Genomic DNA, 14,017 nt, shown 5'->3' with positions numbered 1-14,017 from the left:
TGACCGCCTATGGCAGAGATGAGAATAGTTGATTTGTGGGAAGCTTAAGGCAGGTATTCATCAATGAACAAGACGACGCGTTGTAGAGTGTGACCCGGGGTATGTTGACAACGCGGACCGCACGGCCGGCTAGCGTGCCGGCGCTAGCGGAGCACGCCAACGACATCCGCTTCCAGCGGATGAGTCGCTCGTCTTCAACCTTTCATTACATCGACATCGAAGTAATTGCAGGATTGATAAAATCGGAGAAGAAGAAAAATTAGGCCAGCAATCAAACATATATCGGCATCAATCCTCCACAACCCAATTCTTGGTACTTTACAGCGAACAAACCTACCGGAACATGAGCCCCGCATCCTCGACCCCGTCCCGAGACCAGCGGCCGACGGTCCGTCTGGATCAGGGAGCCTTTGTCGGCACCACGCTCTCTGAACCCGACTTCCCGCGCGGCGTGGAGGCGTTCCTCGGCGTGCCGTATGCCAAGTGCCTTCGCCTTCGCCGGCCGGAGGCGCCGGGCCAGTCTGGCGACTCGTTTGATGCGGCCGAGTATGGACCCGTGTGTCCCACCGCGGACCCGACGTACCCGGCGGACGAAGAAGGGTGTTTGAACGCCAATATCTTTCGTCCAGCAGGGGAAGTGGTGGGAGGGAAGAAGAGGGTCCCGGTTTTAGTGTATAGTACGTCCTTGTTTTTCCCTTTTCCAGCCGATGGTGCGGCCTTTTTGAAGTACCTAACGTATGTACTAACAGTAGTCGAATCTAGCGCATGGCGGGGCCTTCAACTTTGGGAGGGGAGGGGACAGGAACCTTGCGGCCTTTGTATCGTTTTCGAAGCGTGATTTGGTTGCCGTGAGCTTCAATTACCGCCTTGGGCCGCTGGGTTTCCTCCCGTGTGGTGTTGCTGCCGGGGAAGGCATCGCGAATTTGGGGTTGATGGATCAGAGGGCGCTGCTCGAATGGGTGCAGCGCAATATCAGCAGGTTTGGCGGAGATGAGGGGGATGTCACGGTCATGGGCTTCAGCGCCGGGGGCGCATTCGGTATGGTTTCTTATCCTGCTACCCCCCGCCCCCCTTCTCCTCACCAGCTTCCATCTCCATGTTTATGTTGGCCTCGACACCCGCTATGGTGCAGTCATGATGGTAAGTCCAAACGAGATGCTAACACGCAAGCACACAGCTCGGTCACCACCTTCTCTCCCCGCCCTCGCGCCGCCTCTTCCACCGCGCCATTCTCGAATCCGGCGCTCCGACAGCCCGCTCCGTCCTCGCGGCCACGCATCCCCGCCACGAGGCCCAATTCACCCGCTTCCTAACCCACGCAGGCCTGTCCAACTTCTCCTCAACACCAGATGAGATCCTGCCCGCCCTCCGCGCCCTGCCCCTTGAGAAGTTCCTCCAGGCCTCGCTGGCCACCTGGTCAGAGTGCGCCCCTTCGGTCCAATGGCCCTTTCAACCATCCATCGAGGGAAGCAGCAGCGGCAGCAGCAACGACGGCAACAACAGCAGCATAATCCCTCTCGCCCCAATCAAAACCTGGACCTCGCCCACCCTCCTCCCGACGACCCTCCCGCCCCTCCTAACAGGCTTCAACACCTCCGAAGGCACGATGTTCGCGCCCGCAACAGCCTCCTCCCCGACAGCCCTCTCAGACTTCTTCTCCACCCTCATCCCTGCCCTCTCCGCCGCAGACCTCGCGACCCTAGAGACACTGTACCCGCCGCCGTCGACGTACCCGGCCCCTCCGACGGCCTCCCACGGCGCCCAGTTCCGGCGGCTGGCGCAGGCGTACGGGCACTACGGATACATTGCCCCGCTCCTCCACTCGGCGCACTTTGCCTCCAAGAAGAAGACTACCGAGAACGCCGACGCACCCGCTCCGGTCTGGGTATACGAGTACGCCGCGCACGCCGACCTCGCCGCCGCAAACCACGGCGACCACGTCCCCGCCGCCACACACGACACGGACATCCTCACACCGCACAAGACGCCCGGCCTACTCGCCGTATCGGACGCAATGCACGCCCACTGGTCCGTCTTCGCCACGACCTCCGACCCCAACGCCGTCGACGACGTCAGCCACGATTCCCCGAACCCGAACACGAGCGGCGTCTCCTGGCCCCTCTTCATCTCTCCCTTTGGCGACACCGCCGCGGACGACTACATCCCGAAACCGGCAGACGACCCCACGGAGACGAGGGGCAAGATCCTCGTCTTTGGCGAGGGCAACGACGAGCTCATGGGCCGTCTGGGACAGCGGCGCCGAGGCACTGTGGCGCGCGTGCGGACATTGACCGAGGCCGAGGTGAGGCAGTTCCGGTTCTGGTGGGATCGGGTTGGGTTGAGCGAGGGTATGGGTGTTGCCGAAGAGGAGGGGTCCAAGTTGTAGGAGAACCTATGATGGATTGATTCGATTGTGAGTGGGAAAGTTAAAGGTTAGCCAGATACAGACTCTCCGCTTAAGTGATTTAAAATGAAGCAGTACGATAAAGCGACAGCAATGAATGCAAGATTAGATTGACAAAGGAATATTCATTCATACGTGTCTATATGAGACTGTCTTTCGAAATCTTGGCGATCTCGACTATCCTAATCTGTTACTACCTACTACTATACTAAAATCCTCCAATTTTTCTTGTGCGGAAGCTCGCTCTCTGCCGCCAAGGTAGTCTTGATTGCTTTGCCCAAGATATCAGCAAATCACGTTGCCTGTGCGCACTCTTCGTTGACTTGCTATGTACAACAGATCAGACCGGAGCAACACGCTATGGGCAGCATTGATCGGAATAAATCTCCGAGATATTTATGTATATGACGAATAAATCATGTGCGTCGAAGTGGATTATGATCTCCGGGGCATTTGGCAAGCCATTACGTGTGGAATACGCCAGGCAAGCCAGCGGAGTAAACGATATTAAAAGTAAAAGAAGCGTCGCGAGGCAGGAAAATGCCACCGTGCCGCATGGTTCCGTAAATCCGTAACGCCGTATGTGTTTCTCGATTTCGAGATCGTTGGCCTGATGGGGATGGTGGGTATCTTCGGAACAGAACCCCAGCAGACTAATAAGCAACAAACAAAACTTTTATGATAACACACCAGACCTTGTCTAGAAGTTCTGGGAGATGCCAGCGTTTTGTTGTTGGGGATAGTGCGAAGGGTTCTCAATCCGAGTGTTGCGACGAGCTGGGTTGTCGCGGATGACCGGCTGGCCGGGAAGCTCAGTGGCCGGGTTGGCGTAGGGGCTGTCGGAGTACGGGTTGTTGGCGTACTGGTCGTAGTAACCGTTGCCGTTGCCATTACCGTTGCTGCCACCGCCGCTGTATGCCATGCCGATTCCGTCAGAGGTATCTGAGTGGTTTCCTGCGCTGTAGGAAGATGACGCATTGGAAGGTCCACGTTGAACGCCGCCTCCACGGTTCATGGCTGCAGAAGGGCCCATGGCGCCAAGAATCTCGCCATCAGGTGAGTACGAGCCATCGTTGATCAAAGGCTCTCCTGAACGGTTGTCAGTTCCTCCATGGCTGGGTGAAGTTGTATCCGAGTATGCCGCACCTGTGTTGCCTCCGGACATGGTCGTGGACGCCTTACGTCCGGTGGAGCCGGCAAGAGTGGTAGAACCCCAACCACGGTATCCGGATGAGGCCGCATCTTCCTTCATTTCGTACGAGCCGCCATCGCCAAGTGACGGGATGGTGGGGTCCGCATTCGGATTGTAAGCATAGTCTTCAACCTCCTTTCGTCGCTCCTCCTCGGCGTCCTTGCGCTGCTTTCTCTTTCTCCAGAAGTACAGGCCGGCCAGAATGAGCAGGGCAACAGCAGCAATGGGTACGACAACGGCAACCGCAATAGTGCCCCCGTTACCGAGACCACCCTTGGAGTTACCACCGGAGTTGATGGCGCCGCCTGAGGCCGTAGCGGAAGCAGATGAGCTGGCAGCAGTTCCGGTCTGTGTGACGCCCTTGGTCTGAGTGATGACGGTAAAAATGGTGCTTGTCTGGCCTCCTGCTTCGGTCGGCGTGATGACGACAGTAGTCGCGACTAGGGTTGTTTGCTGTTGCTGGGTAGTACTTTCGGCAGCTTGAGTAGTCGGAGTAGTGTTCTGCTGCTGAGTAGTTGGTGCAGCTGCCGCAGAAGTCGTCGCTGCTGGAGCTTGAGACGTTGTTGGTGCTGCTGCCGCCGAGGTTTGCTGCGTCGTGGGTTGTTGCGCGGTGGTGGGAGCCGCTGCCGCGGAGGTCTCTGCCGGAGGAGTGGTGGTGGTGACGGCGGCGGCGCTCGTCTCTGCGGGTGCCGAAGTGCCCGGTGTCGCGGCGGGGGCCGTTGTGGCCTCGCCTCCCGGAGTCGTAGCATTCGACGACATTGTGTTTTCCTGTCTCAGCAAGATCTGTGGCGGTTGACTAGGTGGTGAAGACATATTAGCGACTGGCGAGGGAGCAGGTTTGATGGCATCGCCAGACTCCGAACAAGGGATGACGGGTATTCAACAAAACAAGACGAAGGAATAGTTTAGATGGGACGACGAGTTGGGCAATTGGCAACCAAGGCAGAAGACCCAATCATTTTGTGCGCAACTAACACAACAGATGCAGCAGGTTTCTTGGGAGGCAAATTGATGATCGGCAGAGATGCCGTAGTGCACTCGGCAAAATCTGGGAAGCACAGCGTCGAACAACGTACCTCCAATGAGAGCGGTTGGCTCACACGTAGCTTGCAGGGCGGAGAAAGGGAGGTGTTTCAATACAGGCGATTCTGCAATGAGCAATTCGTCGGTTTAGTCGATTTAGAAGCGCGGTCGACTCTCAACCAGGCCGTGTTAGAGGCCAAGTTTGGCGATACACGTGGAACTGGCGGCGGTACGAGGCCTCAGTTCAGGGCGAAGCGACACACGATTGACGTGTGCGTCGGGGTGTCGAGTCGAGGATGGAGTCAAGGTCAAGAGTTTCTTTGGAAAATGTGGGAAGTGATTGTCGCGTCTGGGCGGTAACAACGGCGATGGAGCGACGGGTGCTCAGACAAGACGAACGGTTGATAATTGGCGCGGGTGGCTGAGTCAGGTTCAGGTGGTGCCTGTGTGCCTGTGAGGGAGCTCCCAAGACGGACCGTCTCCTGGCTACTGCGCGGGTCGGCGTTGGGTTCGGCGGTTGGCAGGGCCCTACTTCGCTTGGTTCGTACAGACGAGACGGTACCTGGTTGCGGGCAGTATCCGTTGAAGGCGTATTCCGTAGTGCCGCGCGAGTATTGTCGATCCGCAGTGACGAAGTGGGATCGATTGGCGACGGCGTCACAGGGAAGTGGGAAAAAGCAAAAGGACAGGGCAGAGAATTTGCAAGAGTTAGAGCGAGAGGAGGAAGGTGAAAAGTAGGAAGAAATGGGGAAGAGGGGAAAAGAGGAAGAAGGAGGAGAGCAAGGTCGCGATTTCCTTGGAAGGATGCGGACTGATGCTGATGCCGCTGCCAATTGAAAGTGAAAGAGGAAGGACCGGGGAGGGGGTTGACGAGCAAGGACGGCCGGGGGGACAGGGGGTGGAAGGATATTGACGGGAAGGCAGCGAAAGGGAGGGAGAAGGAAGGGGAAGGGTAGCTCCGAAGGAGCAGCAGAGGAAGGCGCGGAAATATGTATGTTTTGAGCAAGAGCAATCCAGCACCTATTCGTGCAGCGTGCCTGCCCAAGTGAAGTGGACCGACCTCCTTCCTCCTTCTTCACAGCCCTCCCGCCCTGCCATTTAGGTCCATGAGAACAATTGGAGGTTACAGTCGTCAACCCTGCTGGCGTGTGTCTGTCTCGTGTCCGAACATCTAGCTCCAAGCTGCAATGTACGGATACTGCGAGCCAGCCTCCAGTGCAGGTTAAAGCCAGAACTGCAAATGGAAGACCAAAAAGGGAACACAGTGGCATTGGGTAGTGTAGACTGACCTGACCATCCACCGCTGCCTTTAGGTGCGGGTGGGTGGCTCAGCGGGAGTTAGGGCCGCTGGTTCAGTGGCAGGGCGCTGAGCTGTGCTGCGACCAGCCTCAGGTCAGCCAAGCCAGCTACTTGTTCCCCCACACAAAAATTGCAAGGACTATAAGTACCCATATGATGTTACTACCGCATCTGCCAGTGGAGCGGGCCTGGAGGGAACCTGACTAGGACAAAGTACCTTGTAGAAAGGGCCGATCTGGAGTTCGCGCGAAGTATGCATGGCACGTTGCAATGAATTGGCTCAACCGTATGAATACCTATGCAGTATGCGGATAGAGAGAAGGACTTTAGGTCTATTGAGTCCATCGAGTCTTGAGTCTCTAGTCTTCACAAACTGACAGCTTCTGAAGTTCTAACTTCTGTCGCGTGCTCGAGAGGGACAAGGCGGCTTCTGCCGTCCATCATCTCCCGTGTCTCAGTCATTTCGCAACTGCTGCTACGGTACATGCCCGTTGAGATTGCGAATTGCTGAGCCGCTGCCCTCTCTGGCTCGCAAGGACCACAAAGTCTCCGAGCCTCGAGGGACCCCTGGCACGAACAAAAGCCTAAAGGCCTTAGAGCTGGCCATACTCCGTACATCGCGGTGCTAACAACAGCTACCAAGGACGAATACAGAATACTCCCGGAAGGCGGCAGCGGATGCTTCGAGTCCGGGAATGCTGGCTGCTTCCTTTCATATCGTCGAATGCCTACCGAGTCTTGTCCCTGATCCAAACGGGCCAAAGAGGGAAAGACCAGCAACTTCCAAACCCACCCGGGTCACCGGCCTTAGCCCTCAGGTCAGACCCGTCAGGTATGCCGCAATGCAGCCGCATATGGTCCCCAATGTTCCTCATATGCGTTCCCGATGTCTGTCGCGGCTTCGACGCCTTTCAACCAGAGACATGAATGCAAAATACGACACCTCAAACGCGACACGCCAGGTAGATACGCAAGCAACTCAAAGCAAGGCATGTCGGTCAAGTTTCATCTCATCTGCTCTCTCTTCCTCTCTTCTCAATTTTGCAGACTCTAGCCATCTTTCAAACCTAAACACTTCAGACGACGGACAGCCCGCAATCAAAATTCAGTCAACCTCCACCATGGTGTCTTGCTGTCCGAGAACATCCCGGCAGGCCATCCTTCATACCAGTCCCTGCGCCGGCCGTGCCTCGCTGCTGCGCGGCAATGCCCTGGCGCTCACTCTGGACTTTGAACTCTAGACGCCGGGGGACTGGAGACTGGAGACTGGCGTCCTCTCCCTCGGGCCCGTGGAGAAAATTGACCTCATCAACGGGATTCGCGAGTTCGTTTCGCTTTGCTGGGGACACCGGAGGGCCCGTTCGCTCCCTCTCGTATCCAGAGTGACGGTCGTTGGCTCCAGAACTGGTTAATTTCCCTTGCTCAGCGAGCATGCACCTTCCTGGTAGACCACGCCGACTGCCAGGTCCACCGTCCGCAACACTCGAGATGGCATCATTTACTGCGTACTTCCGAAGGAAATGAAGAAGGATGAGGGAAGAAACGCATCACAACCTTCTTGCGGTCAATCTACAAACGTACAGCTACAGTCCCAAAGAGTCGCAAGTCAGCAAGTGCCCGTGGGCTCATGTCTACGAATACGTACCTTGGTCTCAGTCCACGTTGGGATGTCTCAAACAAGCCAACGCCCGGTCAGGAATGTCACCGACATTCACCAAGAAGCAATCCTCACATTTTTTGACAGTCAAATTTCGATGCATGCCTTCGAGGCTCTGTTATCCCTTGGCCCTCACCATTCAACCCGCTATCGCCGAACACACCGACTCTTCTGATGGCTTGTTTACTTCGAAGCTCATGTCCACCTTGTTCCCCTTACGTCTTCTCTATGGCGACCGACTCCAGCCTTGACCAACATGAGGGCTTGCCTCCCTCTAAGGATACAGGCTGCTCGGCACCTGTGGAGCCGTTCGTATCCCCAAAATAAAGGCTGCTGATCCTCAGCCGGTGCCTTTCTCTCGACGAGCACCGCATTCGATCTATTGTGTGATCCCATCGATCTACAAAGGTAGCCTCATGGCGTCAATTGCGGGCTTCTGTTGGTCAGATCGGCGGGAGTTTGGCCCGCTTGACCAAGCACCAGACTGCCAGAATGCATCCCAGCCAGCTGTTCAAGCGCGACAGGTAGAATTTTAAAAGAAAGCCGTTCGGTTCAAAAGACACCCGACCGGCCTTGTGGCGACTAACAACCATCGTGGCAGCACACGTCGGATGAGAGCTTGAGCTTTCCGGCTGAAGTTGGATAACCCTCTTTAGTCGACACAGGTTCGAATGCTGGCTTGGCAATGGGCAACTGGCATGACATTGCTGATGCTTCGAGGGCTGCTTTCTTCGATAATCGCTTGCCTGACTAATTAATAACCGGTCGTTACTCCGTCACTATGCCATTGGCACGAGCTTATTCGGCCAAAGGTTATGGTTACATCCCTCCTGAAATCTTTGTCGCATTGGTGGTCAGAGTCTTCTGTCATCCAGACCGCTCCGGAAGCTTGTCACACAAGCCTCGAAGCTGCATAATCCAGTGTCCGGATCAAACAACTCCACCGCTGCCTGCCTGCAAGTCACAACTCAGAGCCTCTTGGCTTCAAATCGACGCGGCCATAATGCTCGCCTCTTTCTTTGCGCGAGTATTCAGGCAGTTTTGAGTCCGACTGCAACTGGTCATAACAGCTAGTATGGCGGGCTCTGTCACGGTAATGGCCTGCTATTATGACTTCGATGGCACATATACCTCCACATGACGTCCATTCTCCCCAGCCCTGGCTCAGCATCCGCATACAACAGCCGGGATACACTGTCAAGGTAGGCCCCAGGATGTCAAGATCTCATGAGGTATTGGCATAATAACAGCAGGAACAATATGGCCTCGGTTCGGACAGGGCTCTTCAGAGCAAAAGATCTACAGCTACCAACGTCATGTTCCCCTCACGTCCCTCCACACTCACGGAGCATTGACCCAAACTTCGACGACCTCTTAGCGTCTGTCCTTGGAAAGCATTTTGCAAAAGGGTCTCAGGATCACTTCATCCCAACATCCGGACTTCAGCTCTTGTCCCCAATTCGACGACGAGACCCCTCCCCGACCAGACTCAATCGTTCCTACACAACTTTCTTCGGACCACGTCCGATGATGGCGATGCCGGCACCCGTAGGTCGGATTACCTCAATGCAGTCGACTACCGGTATGCGTGTCTGGCCTGCGTAGTGTCACGTCAGCATTTGCGCCGTTGAATTGCTGGGACTCACTCACCGACAGGAAGAACCTTCGACGTCCTCTATCTCACGCCACCTCGCCGGAAACGTACATTCGGCACGAAGCGAGGTAGCGCAACGCCTGCATAGACTCAAAGTCTCTCGATGTTGTTTGCCAGATCTGTGCCGACGCCTTTTGGCTCATCGAATCAGCAATCAGGAATCCCAGACAGCAAATCGCCATCTACAAGAGCCTCTCCTCTACAAGAGATCATTCTTTGTGCCCGGTTTCTATTTTCCCATCTGTCCGATTGACACTTGATTAGCTCAACGGCGCTCAATTGGCTTCCACCGCGGAGCCACGCTACCCGAGCTCTGGTCTCGTCTCCAAAACCGCCACACGTATGGCTACGCCCTCCCAAATGCCACATTTTAGAAAGCAACCCAGCCCCCCATCCATTGGCTCACGGGAGCCCTCCACTCAAGCAAACGCCACTGACTGTAAGCTTGGGTCAAGCGTGAGCCTTCCCGCTCCACACAAGCCATCCAAGTGTCTGATGTAAAAATAACTTTACCATTAAGCTCTTTTCGGATGCTCTCGAGGGCATCTGATTCCCATCCCGTCTTTTCTCGAAGCATGCCAAGTGTCGTGTCCGTATGCGCGCCAAAGGGCTGGCTTTTCCATACGGTAACCACGAGGACGCGGGAAACGGGTTGCCGATGGTCATCGATTGCTGACTCGCCCCCAAGAGGAAAATAGCCGTACGCAGCACGGCAGTGGTAAAGTAGGTTGCTTACTGATGAGAGCATCCATCGTTCTCCGAAAGACGGACATCTCGTGATTCCTTATCGAACTGCTTGGAAACGATACAGTCAGACTCAGACTAGACTTGCCTTGGTAATCGGTACCCCCGGCCAGCGCATGCCCGACCAAGCGGCGCCGGGACATCTGATCTTTCTTGCGACAAAAATTTGCCGTTTGCACCGTGGGGGCTGTGGCGGCGGCTATGTTCTGTCCCATTGTGTGCTAGCAGCCGCCCGTTCACGATCTGATTAGGGTTAAATCGGAGAGCATTGGAGGCCGTCAGATCTACCGATGGGCTTCGGAGGGTTCCCGGTACGGCGTACCCTGCCTTCCTGCCACCCAGCCTTATCTACCCTAGGAGGCCCTCGGACTGTGATATATCGGTGTTTCTGGGAGCACTCGTGTGATGTAGACATGGAAGTCGTGGTCTTTCGTCTGCTTCGGGCCGGGCCATGTCTACATGACTGTTGAATCCCAGATCCGCGGAAAGGAATGAAAAATCATCACTTGCAACACAAGACAGGACTCAAATCTCAGTATACTTTCTGTAGTATTCATCATCTAGTTGTTGATGGTTGGCAGACGGTACCAATGTCCCGGAGCCCTTTTTCTATATGCAAACCCTCCCCGCCATGGGCCAAATGAGGCTGGGAAGGGGGAGGGCTGGTTTAAAAAATAAAAACTATTTGTCGTGACCCAAATACTCCACGCAGCGAAACGGAAAAAGGGTTTCAACACAAAAAGACATTAGCAGTATATCGCTACTAAATGCGAGAAGAAATAACACCGTTATGCAAAATTCCAAATACCATAAAGGTAAGGGTAGAAAGGCTCCTCTTTTTGTTTGTCCGCGCAAATTCATGTACATGGATGATCCCAGTGCGTGCGAATAGGCTCAAAAGTCGTGACCGTCGATTCGGCGCTGCCGTACCAATACGCGGAAGTCAAAGTAATGATATCAACAAGCAGAAAAACGTCGTTGCCGTTTAAGGACGCATGCCCCATTGCGGCTTGAGCTGATCATCGAGGGCCGTTGGCGTGAAGACGGTGTCACCGGGCAAGCGGCTGACTCTGCCGGCACCGCTACGAAGGGCGGCCTGTTGTACAGCAGAGATACCGCTGCGGTTGCTACGGATGCTACCGGCATCGCTCATGTTGTCACCGTCCTTGAACTTGCGGGGAGGGGCAAAGTCGAGACCAGTAAAGGTTCCGGATTTGCGCAGCAAGTGACTGTGCAACTGTTAGCTATTTCTACAGCTTTTCAGTGTCTATTAGAGATAACTTACGGGCTGGGCATAGCAGGCATCTCTTCGAAGCTGCTGACCAACGGGGAATGGGCGGGAATTGAGGGCGCCGCGTATGGGCGTCTCTCGCCCGCCGGACTCTGGGAACGGCCACGGGCGCGGGAAGAGAAGGTCTCGGGAGGTGCGAAGTCTAGAGGGTTCAGGATGGAGAAGGAGTCATCCTTGAGCTTGGAGGGGTTGGGCATGGTAGTCAAGTCGGCAGGGGGAGGTCCCTTGGGCTTGGGTCTACCTCCAGCGGTCCTGTTGGACACTGAAGATCCAGGACGAGGGGTGTACTGGCTAGACAAGTCGGATCCCGGTCGAGAAGGCCCAAGACGGCTGGACATAGCCGAGCCGGCACGAGGAGGAGGACGTCTGCCGCCGGGGCCGGGGCTGGCCATGCGACCGCCCATGGAACCGTGCATAGCCCGAGGAGGAGGCGGGCCGCGGAAGCGGGAGCCGCTGGGCGGTGGCGTCATTGCACGACGAGTGACGGGCTGAGCGTAGGGCATGACGAACGAGTTGCTCTCAGGGTCAAAGTAGGCATCGCCGCCGGGAGCACCGTTGTAGCTCGGGTCGTAATCCTCATAGTACTGAGGGCCGCCAGGAGGAGGTCCTCTGGGAGGTCCGCGAGGTCCTTGAGGCATGGGGGGCGGGGCCTGGCCAGCGTGCGGGTTGTCGGGGTCGAAGTACTCCTTGTAGAATGATCTAATTCTGTTGGCACGCTCTTCAGGGTCCTCAGACTCAGTCACCTCATCAGGAGGCAGGGGTCGGAAGCCAACTGAAAGCCTCTTGGCGTCCTGACCCGGAACACCAAGTGCACGTGACATGCGGTTGTCGTTCATATCCACAGAGCGTCTCTGAGATCGGCCTCTATCTTCAAAGTCATAGTCGTAATAGCTTTCGCGGTCATAAGCATTCGTTTCCTCGGGCACAATAGTCGGGAGTGTTGAGGGAACAGCATTCTTCTGGGCAGGGAAGTTCATGTCGTCGAGGCCAAGGCCAACAGGGGCTGCGGCCGGTGTGCTATCCAGCTCTTGAACTTCGGGAATGGACGGGTTCTTAGCAGATGGGCGAGGGTTGCTTGGGAGTCCCCTTTGAGCGACAGGGGCAGGTTCCGGGACGTCGGGAATCTGAGGAAGAGAACCACCGTTTCTGTCATCGGGGTACGGCATGGTCTCAATCTTGGGAATGATGGGCTCAGCGATGAGCGGGCTTCGAATAACAGGGGAGGTGGGGGACAAGACGACGGGCGAGTTTGTCGTCATGATTTCGAGGGCGGGGGAGCCAGACCTAGACTTGGGCGTGGCGAAGGGGTCTGCCGTCGCAGGAGGAGGCCTGGGGAGGGAGTTTTGCCTAGGAGGCAGGGTGCTCTGGGTCATGGTGGTGCGGCCGGTCATGGCGGAACCGCGTCGGCTCGTCGATTTGGTGTAAACGGAAGCACCATCGGGCTTGTACGATCGGATAGAACCGACATCGCTGCCGGTGTACCCAGCCACGGGCCGGTAGGGATCTGCCTCGCTGTGGAGCGTTCTCGCGAGAGAGTGCAGAGACTCACGCGAGCTCTGAAGACCGGGGGGGAGAAGGTAGGGGCTGTCCAGGTTCATGTCCATAGACAGTTGACGATGCTTCGTGTCGAGACCCATTCCCTTCTCACGGAACATCATGCTCTTGCGCTTTCCTTTTCCACCCTTATCAGAGCTGGTCTCGCCAAGTCCGAAATCCAGGCCTCGGTTGGGATCAGTTGCATCCTCCTGTTTTTGCCTCTTGACATTTCTTCGGTGGAAGTAGAAGAGCAAACACAAAGCGCCAACGATGGGAATCCTAGGAACAGTCAGCACATTCATACAAATACCCTACCCAAGAACTTGTTTAGACCTACGTGACGCCAAGAGTGATGGGCAATGTGAGGGTAGAAGGGTCGACTGGCTTTTCACACTGACTGGCTGAGCCGGTACAGGTTTCTCTGGTTCCAATGATACGAGAGACGATTCGGAGGGGCGCGACAGATCGCTCGTTGTTGACCGGCTGAACGTCTCGGATGGGAATTCGGGAGGCCATCACGTAGCCATTGGCGTTGAATGAAGCCATTTTGAAATTGGGCGGTTTCGACAGGAAGATACCGTGAATCCTTGATAACCGATTCTCTCTTTGAGGTCGACGGTTGACCTCGAGAATTTCTCCTTCCTTCACTGATTGGAATTACCACTATGCCACCATTACCGGACTAAGGATCGTATCGGGGAGTCGGGATGGATTTCGAGGGGACGGGTGGGACAACTGGTTGAATGTCAAAGGCACCAAAGCAAGTAGTCGAAGGTTTTGAGTCTCGAATCGAATCTCGTGCGAAGTGAACGGTTCCAAACGCCTGGGCGGGATGCTGGATACAAAAAGAGTGGCTACCACCGAGGATATTCAGTCGGTGGAAATTTTGGTTTGGGGTTTGTTGTGTTGAGTAAAGAACGACTTTGGAGTGAGTTTGAGAGGTCGGTCAGATCCGTTGATCCATTCACACAATCCACGAGGTTCCTGAAAAAGAGTGACGAGCCCGCTGGCAGGCAGAGAGAGGATTGTGGAAAGTGGAAAGTCGGCGGATGTCACTGGCCTCGGAAGATCAGAGTAACGACCGACGATGGGGGGGAGGAGGGACGGAAGGAAAGAGGAACGAGAGTAAGTCCCTTTTGGGGGTGAGGGCGAGCAAAAGAGAGGCGAGAAGGAGATCCGAGAGTGGGAGCGAAAGAAGACGGAGACGAGCCACCACA

General features: G+C 55.8%; 3 protein-coding genes across 3 annotated transcripts; 1 reads left to right on the top strand and 2 right to left on the bottom strand.

Annotated features, from left to right (window-relative positions):
* Positions 1–343: 343 nt before the first annotated feature.
* On the top strand, positions 344–2,386 carry N0V96_006780 (uncharacterized protein; the record flags this gene model as incomplete). The annotated part of the gene is made up of 2 exons (XM_065757822.1): positions 344–556; positions 1,178–2,386. 2 exons carry the CDS (start codon positions 344–346, stop codon positions 2,384–2,386), a joined length of 1,422 nt encoding a protein of 473 aa, XP_065613739.1.
* A 718-nt stretch (positions 2,387–3,104) lies between these two features.
* On the bottom strand, positions 3,105–4,355 carry N0V96_006779 (uncharacterized protein; the record flags this gene model as incomplete). Its single annotated transcript, XM_053196339.1, has 1 exon — positions 3,105–4,355. One exon carries the CDS (start codon positions 4,353–4,355, stop codon positions 3,105–3,107), a length of 1,251 nt encoding a protein of 416 aa, XP_053046202.1.
* A 6,603-nt stretch (positions 4,356–10,958) lies between these two features.
* N0V96_006778 (uncharacterized protein) lies at positions 10,959–13,346 on the bottom strand (the record flags this gene model as incomplete). Its single annotated transcript, XM_053196338.1, has 3 exons — positions 10,959–11,202; positions 11,259–13,079; positions 13,138–13,346. 3 exons carry the CDS (start codon positions 13,344–13,346, stop codon positions 10,959–10,961), a joined length of 2,274 nt encoding a protein of 757 aa, XP_053046201.1.
* Between the last annotated feature and the right edge of the window lie 671 nt (positions 13,347–14,017).

Source organism: Colletotrichum fioriniae, assembly GCF_027942845.1.
Source record: "Colletotrichum fioriniae strain IMI 355084 chromosome Unknown scaffold_7, whole genome shotgun sequence".
NCBI lineage: Eukaryota > Fungi > Ascomycota > Sordariomycetes > Glomerellales > Glomerellaceae > Colletotrichum > Colletotrichum fioriniae.
This window is presented reverse-complemented; position numbering and strand designations above follow the sequence as displayed.